This window comes from Amblyraja radiata, chromosome 3 (genome assembly GCF_010909765.2).
Source record: "Amblyraja radiata isolate CabotCenter1 chromosome 3, sAmbRad1.1.pri, whole genome shotgun sequence".
Classification (NCBI taxonomy): Eukaryota; Metazoa; Chordata; class Chondrichthyes; order Rajiformes; family Rajidae; genus Amblyraja; species Amblyraja radiata.
In genome coordinates, this window is record NC_045958.1 from 28,944,655 (window position 1) to 28,965,003 (window position 20,349).

The 20,349-nt window shown below is 46.0% G+C and overlaps 1 protein-coding gene and 1 long non-coding RNA gene across 2 annotated transcripts in view; both read right to left on the reverse strand.

Annotated features, from left to right (window-relative positions):
- cep120 (centrosomal protein 120) overlaps positions 1 to 20,349 on the reverse strand; it is a 110,535-nt gene that overhangs the window by 2,937 nt on the left and 87,249 nt on the right. Inside the window, exons 18-19 of the mRNA XM_033017511.1 lie at positions 16,707 to 16,805; positions 148 to 293 (exon numbers count right to left, since the gene is read on the reverse strand). Coding sequence (XP_032873402.1) covers positions 148 to 293; positions 16,707 to 16,805 — 245 coding nt within the window. The remainder of the gene's footprint in view (positions 1 to 147; positions 294 to 16,706; positions 16,806 to 20,349) is intronic.
- Positions 311 to 14,034, reverse strand: LOC116970885. Its single transcript, XR_004411343.1, has 3 exons — positions 14,022 to 14,034; positions 4,194 to 4,196; positions 311 to 709 (listed from the first exon to the last, which is right to left on the reverse strand). It is a non-coding gene; the product is annotated as an uncharacterized LOC116970885 (long non-coding RNA).

A 20,349-nucleotide genomic window follows, 5' to 3' on the forward strand; every position in this document is an offset into this window, starting at 1 on the left:
ACATTTCTTTGTAGTTAAAAATAGAACCTCTGGATATTGTATAATTTTTCTTTATATCATGCATGGTTAAAATTTTTACATTTTATATTATTAAACCAAAACTAAGATGTCTAATTAGACACTGCACATCTAATTTTTCTCTGGTACCTGTTCAATTCATTCCTAATCTCCTCCAATTCTTGCCGCTCTGTTTTAACCACTTCCTTTTCCTCTGCTGCAAGATATCGTAGCCTCATATGTTCTAGTTCTTGTTGTTGTTTCTTAAGTCTTGCCATGGCATTTTCTTGCTCACGCTAAGCCAAAGAAATTAAAATACAGACAATTAACTAATTGTTTTGCAGGTTCAAAAGTTGAATGGCTAACCAATTGAACCAGCTGAATTGCTCCCTTTGCATGGTAAAAAGATGAATTTTGAACTTTTAAAGAACTGGATTACACAAATGTACGGTAGAAAGCATATTGACTGCGTGCGTCACATCCTGATTTGGAACACAAATGCCCAGGAACAAAAGAGGCTGCAGAAGTAGTGGATATTGCCGGGCCCATCATGGTTAATGACCTCCAACCATTGAAGTGATCTGCGGGAAAAGCTGCTAATATCAAAGACCCACCTCACCTAATGCTCTCATCTCGCTGCTATGATCGGGATGAAGGTAGACAAGACGGAAATTCATGACTCCCAGGTTCAAGAACCGCTTCTTCCCAGCTACTAGTCTTGAACAATGTACAATTCTAATCACCTCACGTCAGCAACTCTGATCTACTATGGACTTTATTTTGGTTGTTTACAGACTTCGTTTTTTACACTACTCAGGTCTATTTATCTAGTATCAGTGATTAATTTATTTCATTAGTTATTGCTGTATATTTATGCATCATTGGATTAATGGATCTGTAAAGCTGCAGCAAGTAAGAATTTCAATGTTCAATTGCTGGTACATGTCATATCATTCATATTCAAATAATTATTAAAACTCTCTTTGTTAGTACGTTTGTTTGTTTGTCGGTCACATCTCCTCCAAAACACTGTGACAGTTTAATTTTTACATATTCCGGTAGAGATTTACCTCATGATTTCAAAAATCCCCTCATCTGGAAATTTAATTCATTACAGGTGCACAACCTTTTATCCGAAAGCCTTGGGACCAGACACTTTTCGTAATTCAGAATTTGTCGGTCTTCGGAATGGAAATTTTTTAGCGTAGATTTTAATGGCTGGCTCAGTGGTAGAGTGCTCGGCTCATATCCGCAAGGTCGCGAGTTTGCGCCTTGATCCTGACAGTTACTCGATCGCGAGTTTGAGTCTTCAATGTCGTTTTTTCTTGCAGAATAAATGTTTGTATGAAATACAGTGTAGGAGAAGTGTACTTACTGTGTGGGCAGAACTTTGGAAGTGATTGCCCACCAGTCTAAAAAGCCGCTGTGTCTCCCTGTCCCTGGGATAGCAGGGGGCGATCAAACAGCACAATACCCCCCTCCCCCTCCAACTCCAGAGGAATCCGCTCCCCGATGGGCCGCTACCAAAGATCATAGAGGAGCTCCTCTATGATCTTTGGCCGCTACAGCGACAAGTGGCAGTTCGCCCACAGCCCGAGCTGTGCCCCCTCATCCGCCACCCCAAGAACAAGACGTACCTTGCACACCATCAGCTTCTGCCCCTACGTGTTCCTCTGGAGTTGGAGCGGGGCTGGGCTGGAGTTGCTGCTGGCTGTGGGTCTCTGGGATCTCCGTGCTTGCAGTGGGCCTGGGGGTCGGTGGGCGGCGGTGGGAGCTGTGGACCTACGGAGCTACCTCCGTGGAGCTAGCCAGCTTCGGAGCGTGGAGAGCTGCGGTGGCGCGCTGCTGCGACCCGACTCCGGTGGATGGTGACACCGGGAGCTCGCGGGTCTCCGGTGGGAGACTGCTTTGCGGGGCACCGGCAGCGGCGACTTCTCCCGCCCGAATTACTGGGTTGAGAGCAAACATCATAGAGGTTGAGAGTGACCTGGAGGGGGGCCTTACAACGCCCGGAGCGGCTGTAAATTGCCGCGGACTTGCTAGCGCCCGCCGGGGGCTCCAACATCAAGACCGGGGCAGGGCCCTACATCTCCTGCCGTGGCTTTGAGTGGCCGCTCCCTGATGGGCCCCTACGACGCCCCGAGCTGCGCCCCGTCATCCGCAACCCAGGTTCCTCTGTAGTTGGAGTGGGGCTGGGCTGGGCTGCTGTTGGCTGTGGGTCTCTGGGATCTCCGTGCTTGCGGTGGGCCTGGTGGTCGGTGTCCAATTGGTCCTGACACGGTCCTGCTGCAATCGCCGACGTGAAGACAGTGCAAAGCCCCCGCGCCGGTGCAATGGGCGGGGAGCTGGAGAGGGGAGGGAAGGGGTCACACACATGGCCGGGAAGCAGAGGGGTGTAGGTGGGGTGATACTGAAGCGAGCGACAATCTGCTGCTGCCTGCCCGCTGAGTTAAAAAGTTCCCACGCAAGACTCACGAAACACTGTATATCGTGAGTCTACCGTGGGAACTTTTTAATTCAGCGGGCAGGCAGCAGCATATTGTCAATTATTAACCCTCCCGCGCAATATACCCTCACCTTCTCTTTTATGAATGGGGATTTAGTTCCCCTTTCTTCGAGGACCGACCGGAGGTTCCGCTGTCACCTCTGCGGGCCGCCCTCGGTGAACGTTTTCAAGGACCTTTCTTCAAGGACCGAAAAAATGGCCGCTATTCGGAGGTTTTCGTTATTTGGATCTTCGGATAAAAGGTTGTGCACCTGTATTTCCAGAGTTTTTTTTACTAAAATTGTTTTAAAATCTAACTGAATCTGAAGCAAACTGATTATGTCACAATGTCTTTGCTCCTCACAACCAGCTGCAGACTTTTTAATGCGCAGTCACGAGCTGCGAATTACATGACCCAGCTGCCCTCCCCCCCCACACGGGCTCTGGATTGAAGCCCATGAACACGTCATCAAGTCCGCTAGGCTTCTTGAAGTTCAACAACATGGCGGCGGCAGTCGTTATTGCAGTACGGCCGCGGACAAGCGCAGTTGAAAAGTCGCCGTCGCGCCCGTCACAAGAGACGACCGCCTCTCCGTCTCCCCCGCCCGTTTTTCTGTCACGCTGGTGAGTGTGCTGCCAGCCCCCCGCTGTTTCTTACAGTCCTCAAATCGCTACAGGCATCACTCTGGTCCATGACGGCCGGGGGTGGAGGGGGGGGGAGAGAGGGCGGGTGGAGGGAGAGATGGAAGGGGGGGAGGAGAGGGAGGGGTGGATGGAAAGGGGGGATGAGAAGGGGGGGGATGGAGAGGGGAGGGGTGGAAAGGGGAGGGGGGGAAAGGGGAGGGGGGGAAAGGGGAGGGGGGGGAAAGGGGAGAGGGGAAAGGGCCCGTCCTCTCTTCCCCCCTCCCTCTCTGCCGCCCCCCTCCCTCTCTAGGAAATCCCCACTCTCCCCCTTCTTCCCCCCTCCTCTCTCTCCCCTCCACCCCTCACCTATCCTCCCCCCATCCACATCCACCTCCCTCCCCCCTCTCCACCCCATCCCACCCCCCCTCCCCCCACCCCTCTCCCTCCACCGTACCCCCCCCCCCACTCTCCCCCTTGATTAGTACAGGTGTCAGAGGTTATGGGGAGAAGGCAGGAGAATGGGGTTAAGAGGGAGAGATAGATCAGCCATGATTAAATGGCGGAGTAATCATGATGGGCCGAATGGCCTAATTCTACGATTACTTATGACCATATGACTATTACCGGCCAGGCTTTGTCCCGCCTGTCCTCTTTCCAGATTTCTTCTCCCCCCCCCCCCCCCTCTACAATCAGTCCAAACAAGTTTCAACCCAAAATATCACCTATCCATGTTCTCCAGAGATGCTGCCTGATCTGCTGAGTTACTCCAGCACTTTGTGCCCTTTTATAGTATATTATTACTGTGGAGAGGTAATGACTAAAGTTTTTCTCCCTCAAATGTTTTCTTTTTGGCAATTTCCAAAGCAACTTTTTAAGTAGTTCGCTGGATCCCAATTGAAATGGTTATAACCAATTTGGTCCTTGGAATATAAATAGTATTCCCTGATTCATTAATTGTGCATAGCCAATTTGCATTATGAAAACACGTGCTATAAGCTGAACTGCCTGTCGTGGCAAAATTCTAATCAGAAGGATGTTGGCCTAAAAACCAGCCGATGTTTTTCCCCACACATTTACAAACAAAAACCCACTGTGAAAATGTTAATATTGGCTAAATTAAAGACATCACAAAATGGAGGATCCCTGCTTTTATCAGAATTGCTTAACCATTGTCAGCTGAACTTTATAGGCTTCAATTGGCGTCAGCTAGTCTAGGTTCAGACTGATACGCAGAATGGTAAATGGTCCAGGTGTTCTCCATGTTTCCCTTAAATTGACAACATATAATGATTTTGCAAACTGACATTAAATGCATCGTTTCTATTGGACCGCTGCAAAAGCATTGTAAAACAGTATATATATTGTTGCACGAAGGCCATCCTGTTAATTGATGATTGGTTGAACTGTTGAGCCTTGGAGAAGTTGTTGGGTTTCCAGGGCACGTTTCAATGTTTATTCTTGTTAGCTTCCTTTGTGAGCTTTCTGTTTAATACAATGTATGGAGCTGTTGTATCATTGGGTTAGGAAAATGTCTGTTATGTATGGGGTTAATCGATATTTGTAATTGGGTAACGGAAGTGGCGGCGCTGTGATACGGCTGCGGCTCGCCTGCAGTCTGTCTGTTTTTACTTTTTTGTGTTGTTTTTTTGTCTAGTTTAGTAAATCTTTTTGGTTATTAGGTGATGTTATGTGTGGGGGGGGGGTGAAACAGGGCTTTCTGTCTCTCCCTTCGGGGGAATGCGACTTTTTTGTCGCATCCCCTTTCTCTTCCCCCGTCTGCGCTGAGGCCTAATGGCGGAGCTGGCGGCCTCCAACCTGCGACCGACCTCGAGGGTCCGGAGGTAGATTCAGCCAGGACTCACCAACGCGAGGCTGGCCGTCTTCGAGCTGTGGCGACATCCGGGCAGCGGCACGACTCGGCGCTCCGGTGAGGGCGGACGGCGCGGGGCTGAGACACTCCCATGCGGGCGGCACGGCTACCGGCTGGAAGGCGCTCCCGTGTGAGCGGCCTGGATCCCGGCTGGAAGGCGCTCCCGTGGCCGTGTGGGTGGCCTGGCTACCGGCTGGAAGGCGCTCCGGTGAGGGCGGACCGGCTCCCGGCTGAAAGGCGCTCCCGTGGGGGCAGCCCGGTGCGGGGCGGAGACGGTGCTCCGGCGGCTGAGGCGGCGGCGACCTGAATCCGGGGCTCGGCCACGGGCCAGTGGACGACATAGTCGGGAGCTCGCAGGTCACAGGCTGGTGCCTGTTTTCCGGAGCTCCCGTTGCAACAGCTGCGTCCGCTGGACTGGAGGGCGGCAGCTTCGACCACCCCCGGGCCGCGGAGCTTGAACCGCGGGTCTGATACCATCGCCCGGTGGGGTATCGCCTCGGCGCAGAGGGAGAAGAGGAGGGAAGAGACAGTAACTCTAAGACTTTTGCCTCCATCACAGTGAGGAGGTGTTTGGTGAACTCACTGTGGTGGATGTTAATTTGTGTTTATTGTGTGTTGTTATTATTACATGTATGGCTGCAGGCAACAGCATTTCGTTCAGACCGAAAGGTCTGAATGACAATAAAGGAAATCTAATCTAATCTAATCTAAGAGATAACCCCCGTGTGGTTTGGCCCTCAGGTGTGCGGGACATATAAAAGGCCGTGATCACGAGGCTCAGGGTCGATCTTCTGGAAGAGCGCTCAGGACCGCGTACCCTTCTGGAGTGCCTCTGTCTGCGTGAGGCCTGGAGGGCTTGAACAGATAGACGCAGGGATCGAACCCGCGGTGGGATAGGTACAGTGTGTGATCTGTGACGCGCTTTTGCTAAAATAAAATTTTGTTAATTCGTGCTTGAGTCAGTGTTTTTACTGAAACTAGACAGGGGGGGAAGCTGAGAAACGAGCAATTATCAAAAATACACGCTATATTCAATTGTTCAAGTTCGCCACCACTGTAAGAACATCCAAGTTAGTCGAAAAGTTAAACTTAATTTTTTTATACAAGCAATTCTAGAGATAGTGATAATGCAACTAATACGAGAAGACACCTGTTTATAATTATAAACTAGTGAAATGTCCAAACCCTAAGCGCTGAAAAAAATTAATGCGTTAAAAGATTGTAAAGTATTAACACAAAGCACAGGACTCTCGGCCTTAAGTAACTCTCTCTTCCAGGTGCCATTCAGAGATCTCCATCACGTAAATAAACATCTTCACATGGGAGTGTCAACCATAAATCTGAAGAATTGTTAATATGCAGCTAGACGAAACGTGGTCAAACACTAGCCACTACATACTGATGCTGACATTAGCAATCACCCTGTCAAAAGCTGAAAAGCTCAAGTGCAGTTTTCTGAAAATAACCCTGAGTTGACAAGTGGGTTGGAAGACCTGGATGACATCAAGAATGAACCACAAAAGTGCCTTTTCCAGATATTTAAAGTCTTTGGCCAAAAATGTTGTCAAGAAATTCATTAGCTTAAATAGCCAGAGTGAAAAAAATGCAGGGTGATTTATAACAGTTTATGAGAAATTACAGTCAGGAAGGGATCCATCTCGCTGCTAAATCATTCTTTAAAAAGTTTTTTTTACATAGAAAATGGACTGCAGAAACAAAATTAAAACAATTTCATCAGCTCAAAGTGGTGGTCTGAATTCAAAGACGTGGTAATAACAAATCTGTATTCACATTGATCTTCTGGCAAACAATATAAAAAAAAACTTACACAGTGTAGGCAGCAGCTGGATACTGTCATGGACATTTTACAGGGAACTTTTGATACTTCCTCCTGCATATAATTGTTTATGGAAATGTTTGACAGAACACAAAGATTTGGGATTTACTGGCTGAGATTTCAGACCCACCACAATTCTGTAAAAATATTAAAGTTTGTTGGGGTCATGTTTTGACACTATTTTCCAAAAGAAAATTAAAGCAAGATTTATGAATCTCTTGAAACTAAATGAGATTTCTGTAGCTGACTACATGTTATACTTAAAATGTTGCAGCAAATGCAAGTTTCCAGTTCTTGATCCATAACATATTAAACAACTGCATAATACATAAGGTTGATGCTGCCTTGTCAGTTGAATGTATATATATTTAAAACACAAGAATGAGAGAATCTCGACAGACAAACACCTTGTGTGGAGAGAGAGAGACCTGCAGCTAGCATATCAAACTAAATTGTCAAATTCTTGTTAGGACGCCTCTGGGGAATGAGATTACTTACTTCCACTCCAGTATTGTTGATCTACATTGCACTCCTTCTGAACATAGAACAGTATAGCACAGCAATAGACTCTTCAGCCCACAATGTCTGTCGAACATGATGCCAAGACCATTGCTAATCTACCTACACATAACCTTTATCACTCCATTCTCTACATATAAAGTCTAATCCAGCACAAATTCCTGCGGAACTCCAATGGTTACGGACGTCCAGCCTGAATATCATCCTTCTACCACGACCTTCTGTCATCTATCAGTAAGACAGTTCTGAATCCATATGATCAGTCACTATTAATCCCATGCAGCACATTCTGGATCAGCCTACCATGGGGGACTTCATCAAATGCCTTACTAAAATTCATGCAAACAATATTAACAACCCTACCTCTCAGATCACCTTTGTCAGCTCCTTAAAAAACTTGATCAAGTTAGCAAGACACGATCTGCCGAGTACAAAGCTATGCTGATGATCCCTAATTAACCCATTCTCTTCAAAATGGGATTAAGTCCTATCGCAAAGAATCCTCCCCAATAGTTTCCCTACTGACATGAGGTTCACTAGCCTATAATTCCCAGGAATCTCTCCACTTCCTTTCTTAAATAAAGGAACAACATTAGCTACTCTCCAGTCCTCTGGGACCTCACCTGTGGCTAGAGAAGTTGTTCACAACGTTGGGGCGTTGGCCAGGGGAAGTACAGGGACATAGAAACATGGAAAATAGGTGCAGGCGGAGGCCATTTGGCCCTTCGAGCCAGCACCGCCATTCATTGTGATCATGGCTGATCGTCCCCAATCAATAACCTGTGCATTGGAGTGATTACACTTCCAGTGATTTTGGACAATTGTACAGAGATACATTTATATCATTCCAATGCATTGAGGTGCCTGGTCCAGATGACAAAAGCACAAGGGGAGAGATCCCTGCTTCTCAGCCCTGTTTGAGGTCTTAATCTCCCAACACTTCAGAAATACTACACAAAAACCGAGTTTGCATCAACCAGCGATCACCCCCCACCCCACCCCCCCCCCCACCGTACAGTTGCGCTTTCCTACATACAAAGGCAATTTGCTTTTTTTACCAAAGCCAATTAACCAACAAACCTGAACTTCTTTGGAATGTGGGAGGAAACCGGAGCACCCAGAGAAAACCCAAGCGGTCACGGGGAGAACGTACAAAATCTGTATGGACAGCACCCGCAGTCAAGATCGAACCTGGGTCTCTGGCACTTTAAGGCAGCAACTCGACTACTACGCTGACACTTGTCCGTAATCAAGCAAAATTGTGCTGTTACTGAACATGGTGAAATTCTTCATCAACATCTGCCCTGCTGGGAAACCAACCATGTTTTTCAGGATCCCATCCAGGTGGCACCATCGAGTGTGGCAGCCTCGCCAGCAGCTGTTCGTCCTTTCATCCTTTTAAAAAATTTTAGTCTGTTTAAAAGTTTTGTTTTGGAGGTCTTCTAGTCTTTTTTATGTGGGGGTTGGGGTGGGGAAGGGGGAAACTGTTTTTCTCAGTCACTACCTGATCGAGGATGCGTCTTTCCTCCGAGCCGAATCTTCGCCCCCTCCTCGCAGCCTACGATCTGGATTGGCGCGGCCTTTCCTGCCGGAGACCGGCCAGATCTTCAGCAGCGGCGCAGCACTGAATTACCATCACGGAGCGAGCGATGCCTTACCGGGATCGCTGTGTTGGAGCTCTGGGGGCCTGCCGACTTTAACACCGTGGAGCTGTAGTCTGTGGAGCATCCAGCCGCGGGCGGCGCTGACTTTAACATCGCGGAGCCTGGGATCCTTGCCGGGGTCGCCAGCGTTGAATCTCTGCCCAGCTCGGCTTCGGGAGCAGCGGTGTCCGGTAGGAAGCGGCCGATTCGGAAACTCCAAGTCACTGAGAGTGTTCTCCGTTCCGACGCTGGAGCTCCATCATCCTGGCGAGAGGGCCTGAAACATCACGCCGCCGTTACGGCAACTGCGGAGGCCTCAATAGGGTGAACGGGAGGAAGATAACTGGACTTTGTTGCCTTCCCTCACAGTGGGAAACATTGATTCTGCTGTGGGGGGATGTTTTTATGTTAAATTCTATAGTGTTGTGTGTATCTTATTTGTGTGCTGCGTGGTAACTCAAATTTCACTGCACCAATTGATGTATGTGACAATAAGTGTCCTTTGTCAAAAATCTTTACAATTGGGATGCACTGTTTCACAGTAGCAACAGAATGGAGAGGAATTTTTTTCTTGTTGATGTAAGTTTAATAATATTAAAATCTATTTGTCCATCAGTGCTCGGAAGGTCCCTGCCATTTACTCCTTGTCCTACCACAATTTGATCTCTTCTTCTTCTTTCGTGTGGAGTGCACAGCCTGAAGTTGTTGGACAACTTGTTCTATTTGATCTTCCGTTTGTGCACGTCGAGTTGATTGCATTAACCGAAACAGGGTGAAGGTTGCAATGTTCCACCCCAATTTGACCTCTAAAAATGCATTACTTTAACTGCCTGGTTTAAATTCCATCAGCCACCACTCTACCTAATTTTCCACCTGATGTTCTGCTGCATCCTTATGCCCCTGTCCCACTTAGGAAACCTGAACGGAACCTCCGGGAACCTCACGGAAACCTTGGGTGGGGCGCAAGGTCTCCAGAGGTTTCCGTTCAGGTTTCCAAAGTGGGACAGGGGCATTAGATAACTTTCTTCACAATCTACGACTCCACCAATTTGTGTCATCTGCAAACATACTAATCACACCACCTACATTCTTATTCAAGTCATTGAGATACATTGCAAATATAGGTCCCAGCACAAAACCCTGCAGTGCGCCACTTGTTGTAAATATCCAGTCAGAAAAACACACATCCACCACTGTCCTCTGCCTCTCATCATGAAGCCAATTTTGGTTCCAGTTTGCTAATATCCCTCAGCTCCTGTATCACTTAACCTTCTAAGCAGCCTACCATGCACACTTTGTTAAAAGCAATTCCAGAGTATTATCACTCCAGCTTCCTATGGGTCACTCCAGTATCCCTATACCTCTTCCCTCGACTCCATCCAAGTCCTTTCAGGTGAGGCAAAGGTTTACTTGCACCTCTTCCAAAGTCATCAGGTGCTTCAGGTGTGGACGCCTATATCGGCGAGACCAAGCGCAGGCTTGGCGATCGTTTCACTGAACACGTCGGCTCAGTCCGCTTTAGCCAACCTGATATCCCGGTTGCTAAACACTAGAACTCCCCCTCCCATTCCCATATTGACGTTTCTGTCCTAGGCCTCCTCCACTGTCAGAGCGAGGTCCAATGCAAATTAGAGGAACAGCACCTTGTATTTCGCTTACAACCCAGCAGCATGAATATTGATTTCTCTAACTTCAAGTTACTCTCTATCTCTGTTGAAATGATCAGACTCACTGTAGATTAACCCTTATTAATCCATGCCATTTATAATCTCCACTACACATATATGCATGCCACCCATTACATGGTATTACAGTACTACAAAGCTTTACACTAACAAGGTCAGCCGGCTCTCACAAGCCACACCGAGCTGGATATGAATGGCTGGCAGTTTAAATGTTCTGGATTACTTATGGAATAAAGATTGATCTTTCACTATGTGTGTTGTCATGGATCATTCACAAACATGGTGTCAGACCTGTTCTCCGTTATGGTGTAAAAGCAGTTCTCCGTTTCAACCGCTCAACAAGGGACAGGTTGTCCGCCTCGTAGTCATTCTGGGGTCAACCGCAGAGCCACGCTCGTACCTGGTTAGTATTGACAATGTCATCTATCGACGCACCCGCCAATACCTCCTCCCGGTTAATGAACCGGAATCTCCACATCCTTACCCGGACCAACCAGCCTGCCAGTCTTCCCTCACGCTCCACGAATGCCACTCCAGCGATTCCTCTACCGGTGCCAGCCCCATGCCTGCCTTCCCCGGATCCCCCATCTCCACCTATGTCTTCTCATCTGTGTTCACCCGATAAGGGACTTGCTCCCTCAGAGAAGGATGAGGTGCACAAGGGGTACTACTGTACACATGCAGGTCATGTCTGCAAGCCAAACCTGCTGATTGGAAAATTCACCGGTTATACTTGAACTGTGCATGACCCGTTTTGTTTTATGTGCTCACATATGCACAAGTATGTATAAGTAAAATAAGAAATGCACACACCTTATACTGGTGTTTTACAATATATACTCCAACCACTCTATATATGCTTTGCTTCTTTAAGAGGAAGGATGTAGATTAACCCTTATTAATCCTTGCCATTTATAATCTGCACTACAAATATATGTATTCCACCCATTACATGGTATTACGGTACTACACAGCTTTACACTACCAAGGTCAGCCGGCTCTCATAAGCCACGCCGAGCTGGATATGAATGGCTGGCAGTTTAAATGTTCTTGATTACTGATGGAATAAAGATTTATCTTTCACTATGTGTGTTGTCGTGGATCATTCATAAACACTCACACATAGTGATTAGAATCCAGTCTTTTATTAGCAACTCTGCGGAGGAAACACTAGGTGCTTTCGTCTCCATGCATTCAACTAGTCTAACTAGAGAGAGAGAGAGAATTCACTGGGGCGGATCAGCAGTATGAGTGACATAAGGAATGTGCAGCATGCATAATCTGTGTGATATATATATATATAGTACTAACACACTAATCTACATCCTCCCTCTTAAAGAATTAAATGCAAATGTAAAACTACTGATTATGCAGAGCACATATAGTATATGTCAATAAACTGAAGGAAGTTCAAACGTAGCCCGGGTACTTTACGGTGGGCTTACAAACACGACCTGCACACGTACGGTACAGTCCTGCATTGCCTTCATGTCACTGGGGACACGATCGGTGGAGAAGTAGGTGTTGGAGATTGAAACGGCATTCCCGGTGACGAAACAGGAGACTTTAGCACAGGTGGAGGCGGCATGGCCGTAGGCGAAGTAACCAGATCAGAAACAGGTTGTCGTGCTGGTGCAGTCGGGACGATAACGCTGGATGTGGATGGAAGTACGCTTGTGCGGTCAGGATAGTACGGAGGTGGTGCTGACTCATTCACAGGCAGGATACGTTACCTATAACGTCTGTAGGTGCCGCCATCGGCATTGACCAAGTATAAACGTGACTCGGAGGCAGTTCCAGAAATTACACCGAGGCGGTCGTGACCTTTATCGGTTTGCAGATGCACCACCTGTCCCTCGCCTAGCACCCGTTCTGAATGTTGCGCTTTTGTTGTAGTCTGGACTGGACTTCGGATGGTGGGAACACATGCGGTACCAATGCCTGTTTCGCCACAGGCAATGTGGCTCGGGTTGTGATCCAGGGAAATCTGCCAGAATGAACTCTTGGCATCTAGCACTGTGAATACATTTGCCTTGCGTAGCTATGCTGCAATTTCTTCCACCGTGCGCATGGGATAGTGTGGCCGTTTAATGGCAGTGTTAAAATCTTTAGGATTGATACAAATCCGTATTTCTTCCTTATTCTTTTTTGTTGCTAAGACCTCGGACGAGACCTATTCCAATGGGTCAGCGATGGGGGTAATCACACCCATAGTAACCATTCTGTCGAGTTCACCTTGCACATGGTGCCGCATAGCATGGGGAATACGGTATGCCGGACGAACAACTGGGAGTACCTCGGGGTCAGTCAAACAGACTTTTGTATTGTATCAGGATTTATTAAGTGAAGCCACATGTAGCAGACAATTGATAGACAGATGTACTGAAGGTGACCGGACCCAGGTTGTTACAAGCATCAATGCCTAGCAGAGAAGGCACTTTTTCTCGGACAATAACGAAGCCCAGGCTGCAGACACGTGAATCAAGATAGCATCGTAGCTCGACTTGACCGACAGGGAGCACTGTGCCACCTGCAAATGGAAGTAGTGTGGCGGCCATGTGATTGATTACCTCGTATTTTCTATTAAGTTCAGAAAAGCATAAAACGTTGCAACGAGCTCCAATCTTGAGTTTAACAATAACATTAATTCCGTTGTGAGAGTGGCCATGGGATCTTGATGTTTACGAAACAAATCCAACAAGGAATGTATGTTGATATCCAGTCTCTCGTTAGCAGGCAGTATGTCCTCATTAGTCAGAGAAGCTTAATGGGAGCCGCATGGGAAGGCTGTGGATCCAAGCCTTCATGTTGGAGCAGGTGGACAGATTGCTTTGTCTGTATTCTGTTTCCATGCAAATGGCAACAACGAATGAAGTGCTTTACAGAAGTGGCAACGTTTTCCATAAGCAGGGCAATGTTCACGAATGCCTGCATGCGAACCTCCACAGTTCACACAATTATTAATGAACAACACCAGATCTATCGGGCACCTGTGAAAACTGGCATTGGGCTTGATAAACCGTGCCGACAACATTAACATTATAGGCAGAATGGGGACACTGCCGCAAAGATATGGTGTGAGAATCTGTCACTTCTGAAATATTACGGCGATTTTCAGCACTCCAGAGTGAGATCAGCATCACATAGAAGTTCATCAATGAGAATTCCATAAGCCAGTCTGTCTCGTATCAGACTATCGCACAAATTGTCAAACTCGCATCGACTGGCGATGTGATTCAAAGAACTGATGTACGGTTCGACAGGTTCACCCTGCCTTTGGCTGTGCAAAAAAAAATTATGGCGCTCCATCACAAGATTAATGCAGAACTCACATAGTTGTCTGAACTTGTTAAGTAGGCACTCAGGGTCTTGAATAGATTCAGCCGGAACAATCTGGATGCCCGCAGCATTGAACTGTGCCGGGGCCTAATGAAATCTTCTAGCATATCGAGTGGCCTCTGTACCGGCCAGGTTGAGGAGTATAGAGGCATTAATATCTGGAGCCGCGGCAGCGTGCGCCGCATGAACATACACAGTGAAATCCTCTTCAAAGATGCGCCAACATTACGGCGAGGTCACCATCAAACACTAAAGGCTCAGGCTTGTGAAGAGAAGCAGCTATTGTAAAACCACAAACTGAACAAAAAAACAAACTAAAATAAACGTAAACCAACTAGGTGAGGAGAGGGTCCGAAATTTCTGACACCGATGAAATGATCAGACTCACACATAGTGATTAGAATCCAGTCTTTTATTAGCAACTCTGCGGAGGAAACACTAGGTGCTTTCGTCTCCATGCATTCAGCTAGTCTAACTAGAGAGAGAGAGTGAACTCACTATCAAGCCTGTGGGCGGATCAGCAGTGTGAGTGACATAAGGAATGTGCAGCATGCATAATCTGTGGTAACACACACACATTATATATATATATATATATCGTACTAACACACTAATATGGAATCTCCATTCCTCCCCCACCCTAGTTCTTTGACTAGCTTCATACTCCTCCTGATTCATTTTGTTGATTGTATACCTCATTGCCACCTTCACCATTGCTAACAATGGTCCAGTCTGCTTTGATCTGTCCTTTTCACACCTTATCCATCCACATATATCCAATCTCCCTTGCCCCTGACAGACTGAAAAAGGGTCTTGACCCGAACCGCCATCCATTCCTTCTCTCCAGAGATGCTGCCTGTCTAGCATTTTGTGTCTGTCTTTGGCGTAAAACAACATCTGCAGTTCCTTCCTACACAGTTCTGATGTTGTTCTATCCCCATGTGAACTTTGTTAGAGGCAACACACAAACTTAAAAGTAAAAACTAAACAAAAAATGCTTAAACCACTAATTACAGTGGTAAATGATGACTAATTGTGTCATTAATGATAAAAAATATTATCGGTGGACCAATTCTGTGCCCCCATCAGCCATTTCATATTTTGCGAGGCACATTACAGTAAAGCATCCCACTGCCTTTATGATGCCTGGTGGCAAATTAACGCTGAAATACAAAAACACATTCTCTATTTCCATCATTCATCCTTCAGCATTTCACGTGTCCTTTCTGCACACAAGAAACCTATCACTCAATAATAGAGAAAATAGGAGGGCTGTTAAATAGAAACATAGAGAGTAAGTGCACCAGCACCGCCATTCAATATGATCATGGCTGATCATCCAGAATCAGTACCCCGTTCCTGCTTTTTCCCCATATCCCTTGATACCGTTAGCCCTAAGAGCTATATCTAACTCTTGAATAAATCCAGTGAATCTGCCTCAGTGGAGAGTACATCCAGTGAATTTGCCTCTGCCTTCTGTGGCAGAAAATTCCACAGATTCACAACTCTCTAGGTGAAAATGTTTTTCCTCATCTCAATCCTAAATGGCCTACCCCTCAATCTTAAACGGTGACCCCTGGTCCTGGACTCCCCCAACATGGGGACCATTTTTCCTGCATCTAGCCTGACCAATACTTTAAGAATTTTATGTTTCTATAAGATCCCCTCTCATTCTTCTAAATTTCAGTGAATATAAGCCCAGTCGATCCATTCTTTGATCATATGTCAGTCTCGCCATCGTGGGAATTAACCTGGTGAACCTCCACTGCACTCCCTCAATAGCAAGAATGTCCTTCCTCAATTTAGGAGACCAAGACTGCACACAATACTTCAGGTGTGGTCTCACCAGGGCCTTGTTCAACTGCAGTAGGACCTCCTTGTTCCAATACTCAAATCCTCTTGCTATGAAGGCCAACATGCCATGTGCTTTCTTCACTGCCTGCTGAACCTTGGATGAGCCAATATGGTCAACCTTTGATCTCAATTTGCATTAAGAACCCACGAGCAGCATTAGGAGAGATAATGAAAGGATTTGTTTATTCACCATGGGTAAATATTGATGCTGTGTAGTATAGCCCCACTGACCCATTACTATACATTTTGCTTTACTTAGTAGAAACAAAACATATAAAACCATTACTAACATGTTTAAATGCACCCACCATATTTGATATCAATGTTATGGTGTCCTAAAAATAACCCTAAGTAACTCAATGAATGAAAGGCATAAAACTTTGGTCAAGAAATAAAAGCATTCAAACAAAATATTGTTTCCCTTAGATTTGCGAGACAAAAAAAATTATATTAAGGTTTATTTCCAGAAATTGTATTAGTGTACGCTTATTCTAAAGTGATTTAGCCTCTGCAAGATGTAAGCTGCCAGTCAGCATCAACAAAACTCCCTATTAAATGCTGAAGCCTGAAAATCACTATTATTAGTAATTTCTTATGGCAGCAGTTGAAAACTGAACTTAAAATTATTTCAGTATGAATTATTTTACAGTTTAATTTATGTGAAACCATAATATGAAGAGAAAAACAGATTCTGTTTAACAGAATAAAGAAGAGGTTAACTGTTCATCTTTAATGAATCCATAAGTTAACATACAAAGATGCAACTTTTCATATAAGGTGGTCATTTTGGTTTCAAGTATGGTACTCAAATGATCACGTTTATCACCATTGAAATAAATAATAGGCCTGTTACCTGTTTCAAGCGAGCCAACTCTTTCAAGGCACGTCCCCACTGTTGCTTATAATGCAGTTTGGATTTGGTGGCTGAATCCAATTTCCTTTCAAGTTCCACCTAATAAAAAATGGGGATGAATAAGAGATGTTGAAATATGATTACTAAAAATGTCTTCTTGATGAATAACTTAATACCCCTTGTAAAAAAGCATTAATCTGAAAAAAGACAATGTTGTTTTTCCCCCCAAAATAAGGACTTTTACTTAACATTCTCCAGATGAAATGTATTTCTTGTAATTTCAGACAGCTGAACACATAAAAGCAAATGGACTATAACCAGTTTAATTTATATTTGAGACTCCAAATGTTGACATTCCAAATTCATTTTGTTTATTTCAAGATTTTATAATGCTGGAAAACAAGCTGCTTAAATCTGTTAAAATTAGAACATTGCAGGAAGGGATTGAAATATTTAACCTCAAGTCTTGGCTTTCTAGATATAAACGGAATAGATCAGTGATAAATAAATAAAATAACATTGATAATTGAATGAGTTTTCATCTTTAGAGGTTTGGAAATTAATAATGGGCAAAAATTCGGAATGACTTTGGAAAAGCAGTGGCTCAAGAGTAATACAGACTTAGCCTGAACTAAAATTAAGCCTAAAGGAGACTGATTAAATCAAGACATTTACTAGTATTGCAACAGCATGAGTCACCACAATCCTATTTATGAAAGTCACTCAGATCATGGTTTACTGAACAGCATTATAGACAACTAGACCAAGTGGGACAAGTTGGGCCCCTGTCACACGGAAGGCCTGGTCCCCCAACGCAACCCGTTCCCCAACGCAATATTCCACCACTCACCCATAGCCCCCACGGGAGGCCTGTTCCCTCAACGAAACCCGTTCCCCAATGCAATATTCCACCACTCACCGATAGCCGACAACTGCGCTGGGACTCCGTCATTATTAAACTTTTTTAAAAAATGCATTTGCACTTGCTAGCTAGCAGAACTCAGTGTACTGTGACTTTAAAAAAAAATGTATTTGCACATGCTAGCCATCAGAACTCAGTGTACTGTGACTTTAAAAAAAAATGTATTTGCACTTGCTGGAGCGAGCAGAACTCAGAGTACTTAGATAGCAACAATGTTGCGAGCAGGCCTACAATCCCATTGTGACGTCACAGCTGTAAACACAGGGGAAAAGCAGTTATTTTTTCCAAGTTTCTGCACATTTGTGAACATTTTCATAAATAACTCGAGAAATAATGCAAGAAATTTTCAGGTGGTGATTTTTGACCACGGCATAAATCTCTATCGGTATATGTAAACATTTCACCATTAGTGCGTCGTGTTTTCGAAGAGATGGGAAACGCACACGAACATCATACACACACACACGTCCAAGATCAGAGTTTTATAAGTATAACTAGACCAAGTGCAGACCCGTTGGGTCTGTTTCCCCAACGGCGTTTTGCGGGGGGGGGGAGGGGGGGCTGCGACATCAAACTCACATTAACCACCCCCCAAACACACAGGTGGGGGGAGGGGGGATGTGAAGAGGGGAGGGAGGGGAGAGGAGGTGGAGGAAACGGGACAGATTTATGAGGGAAAGGAGAGCGGGGTAGGGGGTGAGAGAGGGGGATGGGGAGAGAGATGTGGGGGAGGGGGAGGTAGGGGAGGAGGGAGGGAGGGGGAGAGGGGTGGGGGAGAGAGGGGAAAGAGTGGGGAGGGAGAGTGGAGGGGGAAGGGGGAGAGGTGGAAGAGTGGGGAGGGAGGTGGAGAGGGGTAGGGGGAGTGATGGAAGAGGGACAGATGGGGTAGCAGGAAGGGGGCGGGTGGAGAGAGGGAAGAGGGTGGTGTAGAGAGGGAAGGGAGGTGGGGGAGAGAGGGATGGGTGGGAGAGGGAGAGGGGTAAGGAGAGGGAAACATAGAACCATTGAAATTTAAAAAAAGTGCAGGAGTAGGCCATTCGGCACTTCGAGCCTGCACCACCATTCAATATGATCGTGGCTGATCATCCAACTCAGTATCCTGTACCTGCCTTCTCTCCATACCCCCTGATCCCTTTAGCCACAAGGGCCACATCTAACTCCCTCTTAAATACAGCCAATGCACAGGCCTCAACTACCTTCTGTGCCAGTGAATTCCAGAGATTCACCACTCTCTGTGTGAAAAATGTTTTTCTCATCTCGGTCCTAAAAGATTTACCACTTATCCTTAAACTGTGACCCCTTGTTCTGGACTTCCCCAACATCTGGAACAATCTTCCTGCATCTAGCCTGTCCAACCCCTTAAGAATTTTGTACGTTTCTATAAGATACCCCCTCAATCTTATAAATTCTAGCATGTACAAGCCGAGTCTATCCAGTCTTTCGTCATATGAAAGTCCTGACATCCCAGAAATCAGTCTGGTGAACCTTGTCTGTACTCCCTCTATGGCAACAATGTATTTGAACATTGGGCATTGTGACATCACACAATGGAACGTTCACCAAGTGCTTGTGCTCCTGCAAAGGCATATGTAAATGAATCCATTCCGATTGGACATCTGTGAGCATCGGGCATTGTGACATCACACGATGGAACGTTCACCAGGGGCTGGGGCTGGTGCTGCTTCTATGGGTGAGAAGCCAGTTTATTTTTGAAATATTGGGGGGGGGGGAGAAGGATTTGATTAAAAACGTGCACTTAAACGCGACGAAATGTAATGAGGAGCGGATACTTTGAAAGAAAAGTGAAATCTCTACCGAAATGGAAAAGATGTCGGCGATTCTGCTTTCCCCCTTATCCTTAAACTTTGACCCCTTGTTCTGGTCTTCCCCAACATCAGGAACAATCTTTCTGCATCTAGCCCGTCCAACCCCTTAAGAATTTTATACGTTTCTATAAGATACCCCCTTAATCTTCTAAAATCTAGCGAGTACAAGGCGAGTCAATCCAGTCTTTCCTCATATGAAAATCCTGACATCCCAGGAATCAGTCTGGTGAACCTTCTCTGTACTCCCTCTCTATGGCAACGATGTCTTTGAGCATTGGGCATTGTGACATCACACGATGGAACGTTCACCATTGGCTGGGGCTCCTGCATAGGCATATGTAAATGAATCCATTCCGATTGGACATATGTGAACATTGGGCATTGTGACATCACACGATGGAACGTTCAGCAGGGGCTGGGGCTGGTGCTGATTCTATGGGTGAGAAGCCAGTTTAGTTTTGAAATATTGGGGGGGGGGGAAGGATTTGATTAAAAACGTGTACTTAAACACGATGGAATGTAATGACGTGCGGATACTTAGAAAGAAAAGTGAAATCTCTACCGAAATGGAAAAGATGTCGGCGATACTGCGTCTGGTTTCGGAGTTGCAGGGAATCAAAGGAAGAAATGCGGCCGGAAGCCGTACATGTAAATGGATCCATTCAGATTGGACGTCTGCGAGCGTCGGGCATTGCGATTGGACATCTGCGAGCATCGGGCATTGTGACATCGCACGGCGGGAACGAATCGAAAGGCAGCCGGACGGATGTCGGACGGATGGGGCGAGAGTTTCATATATTAACTAGACCAAGTGCAGACCCGTTGGGTCTGTTTCCCCAACGGCGTTTTGCAGGGGGGGGGGGGGGAGGGGGGGCTGCGGCATCAAACTCATATT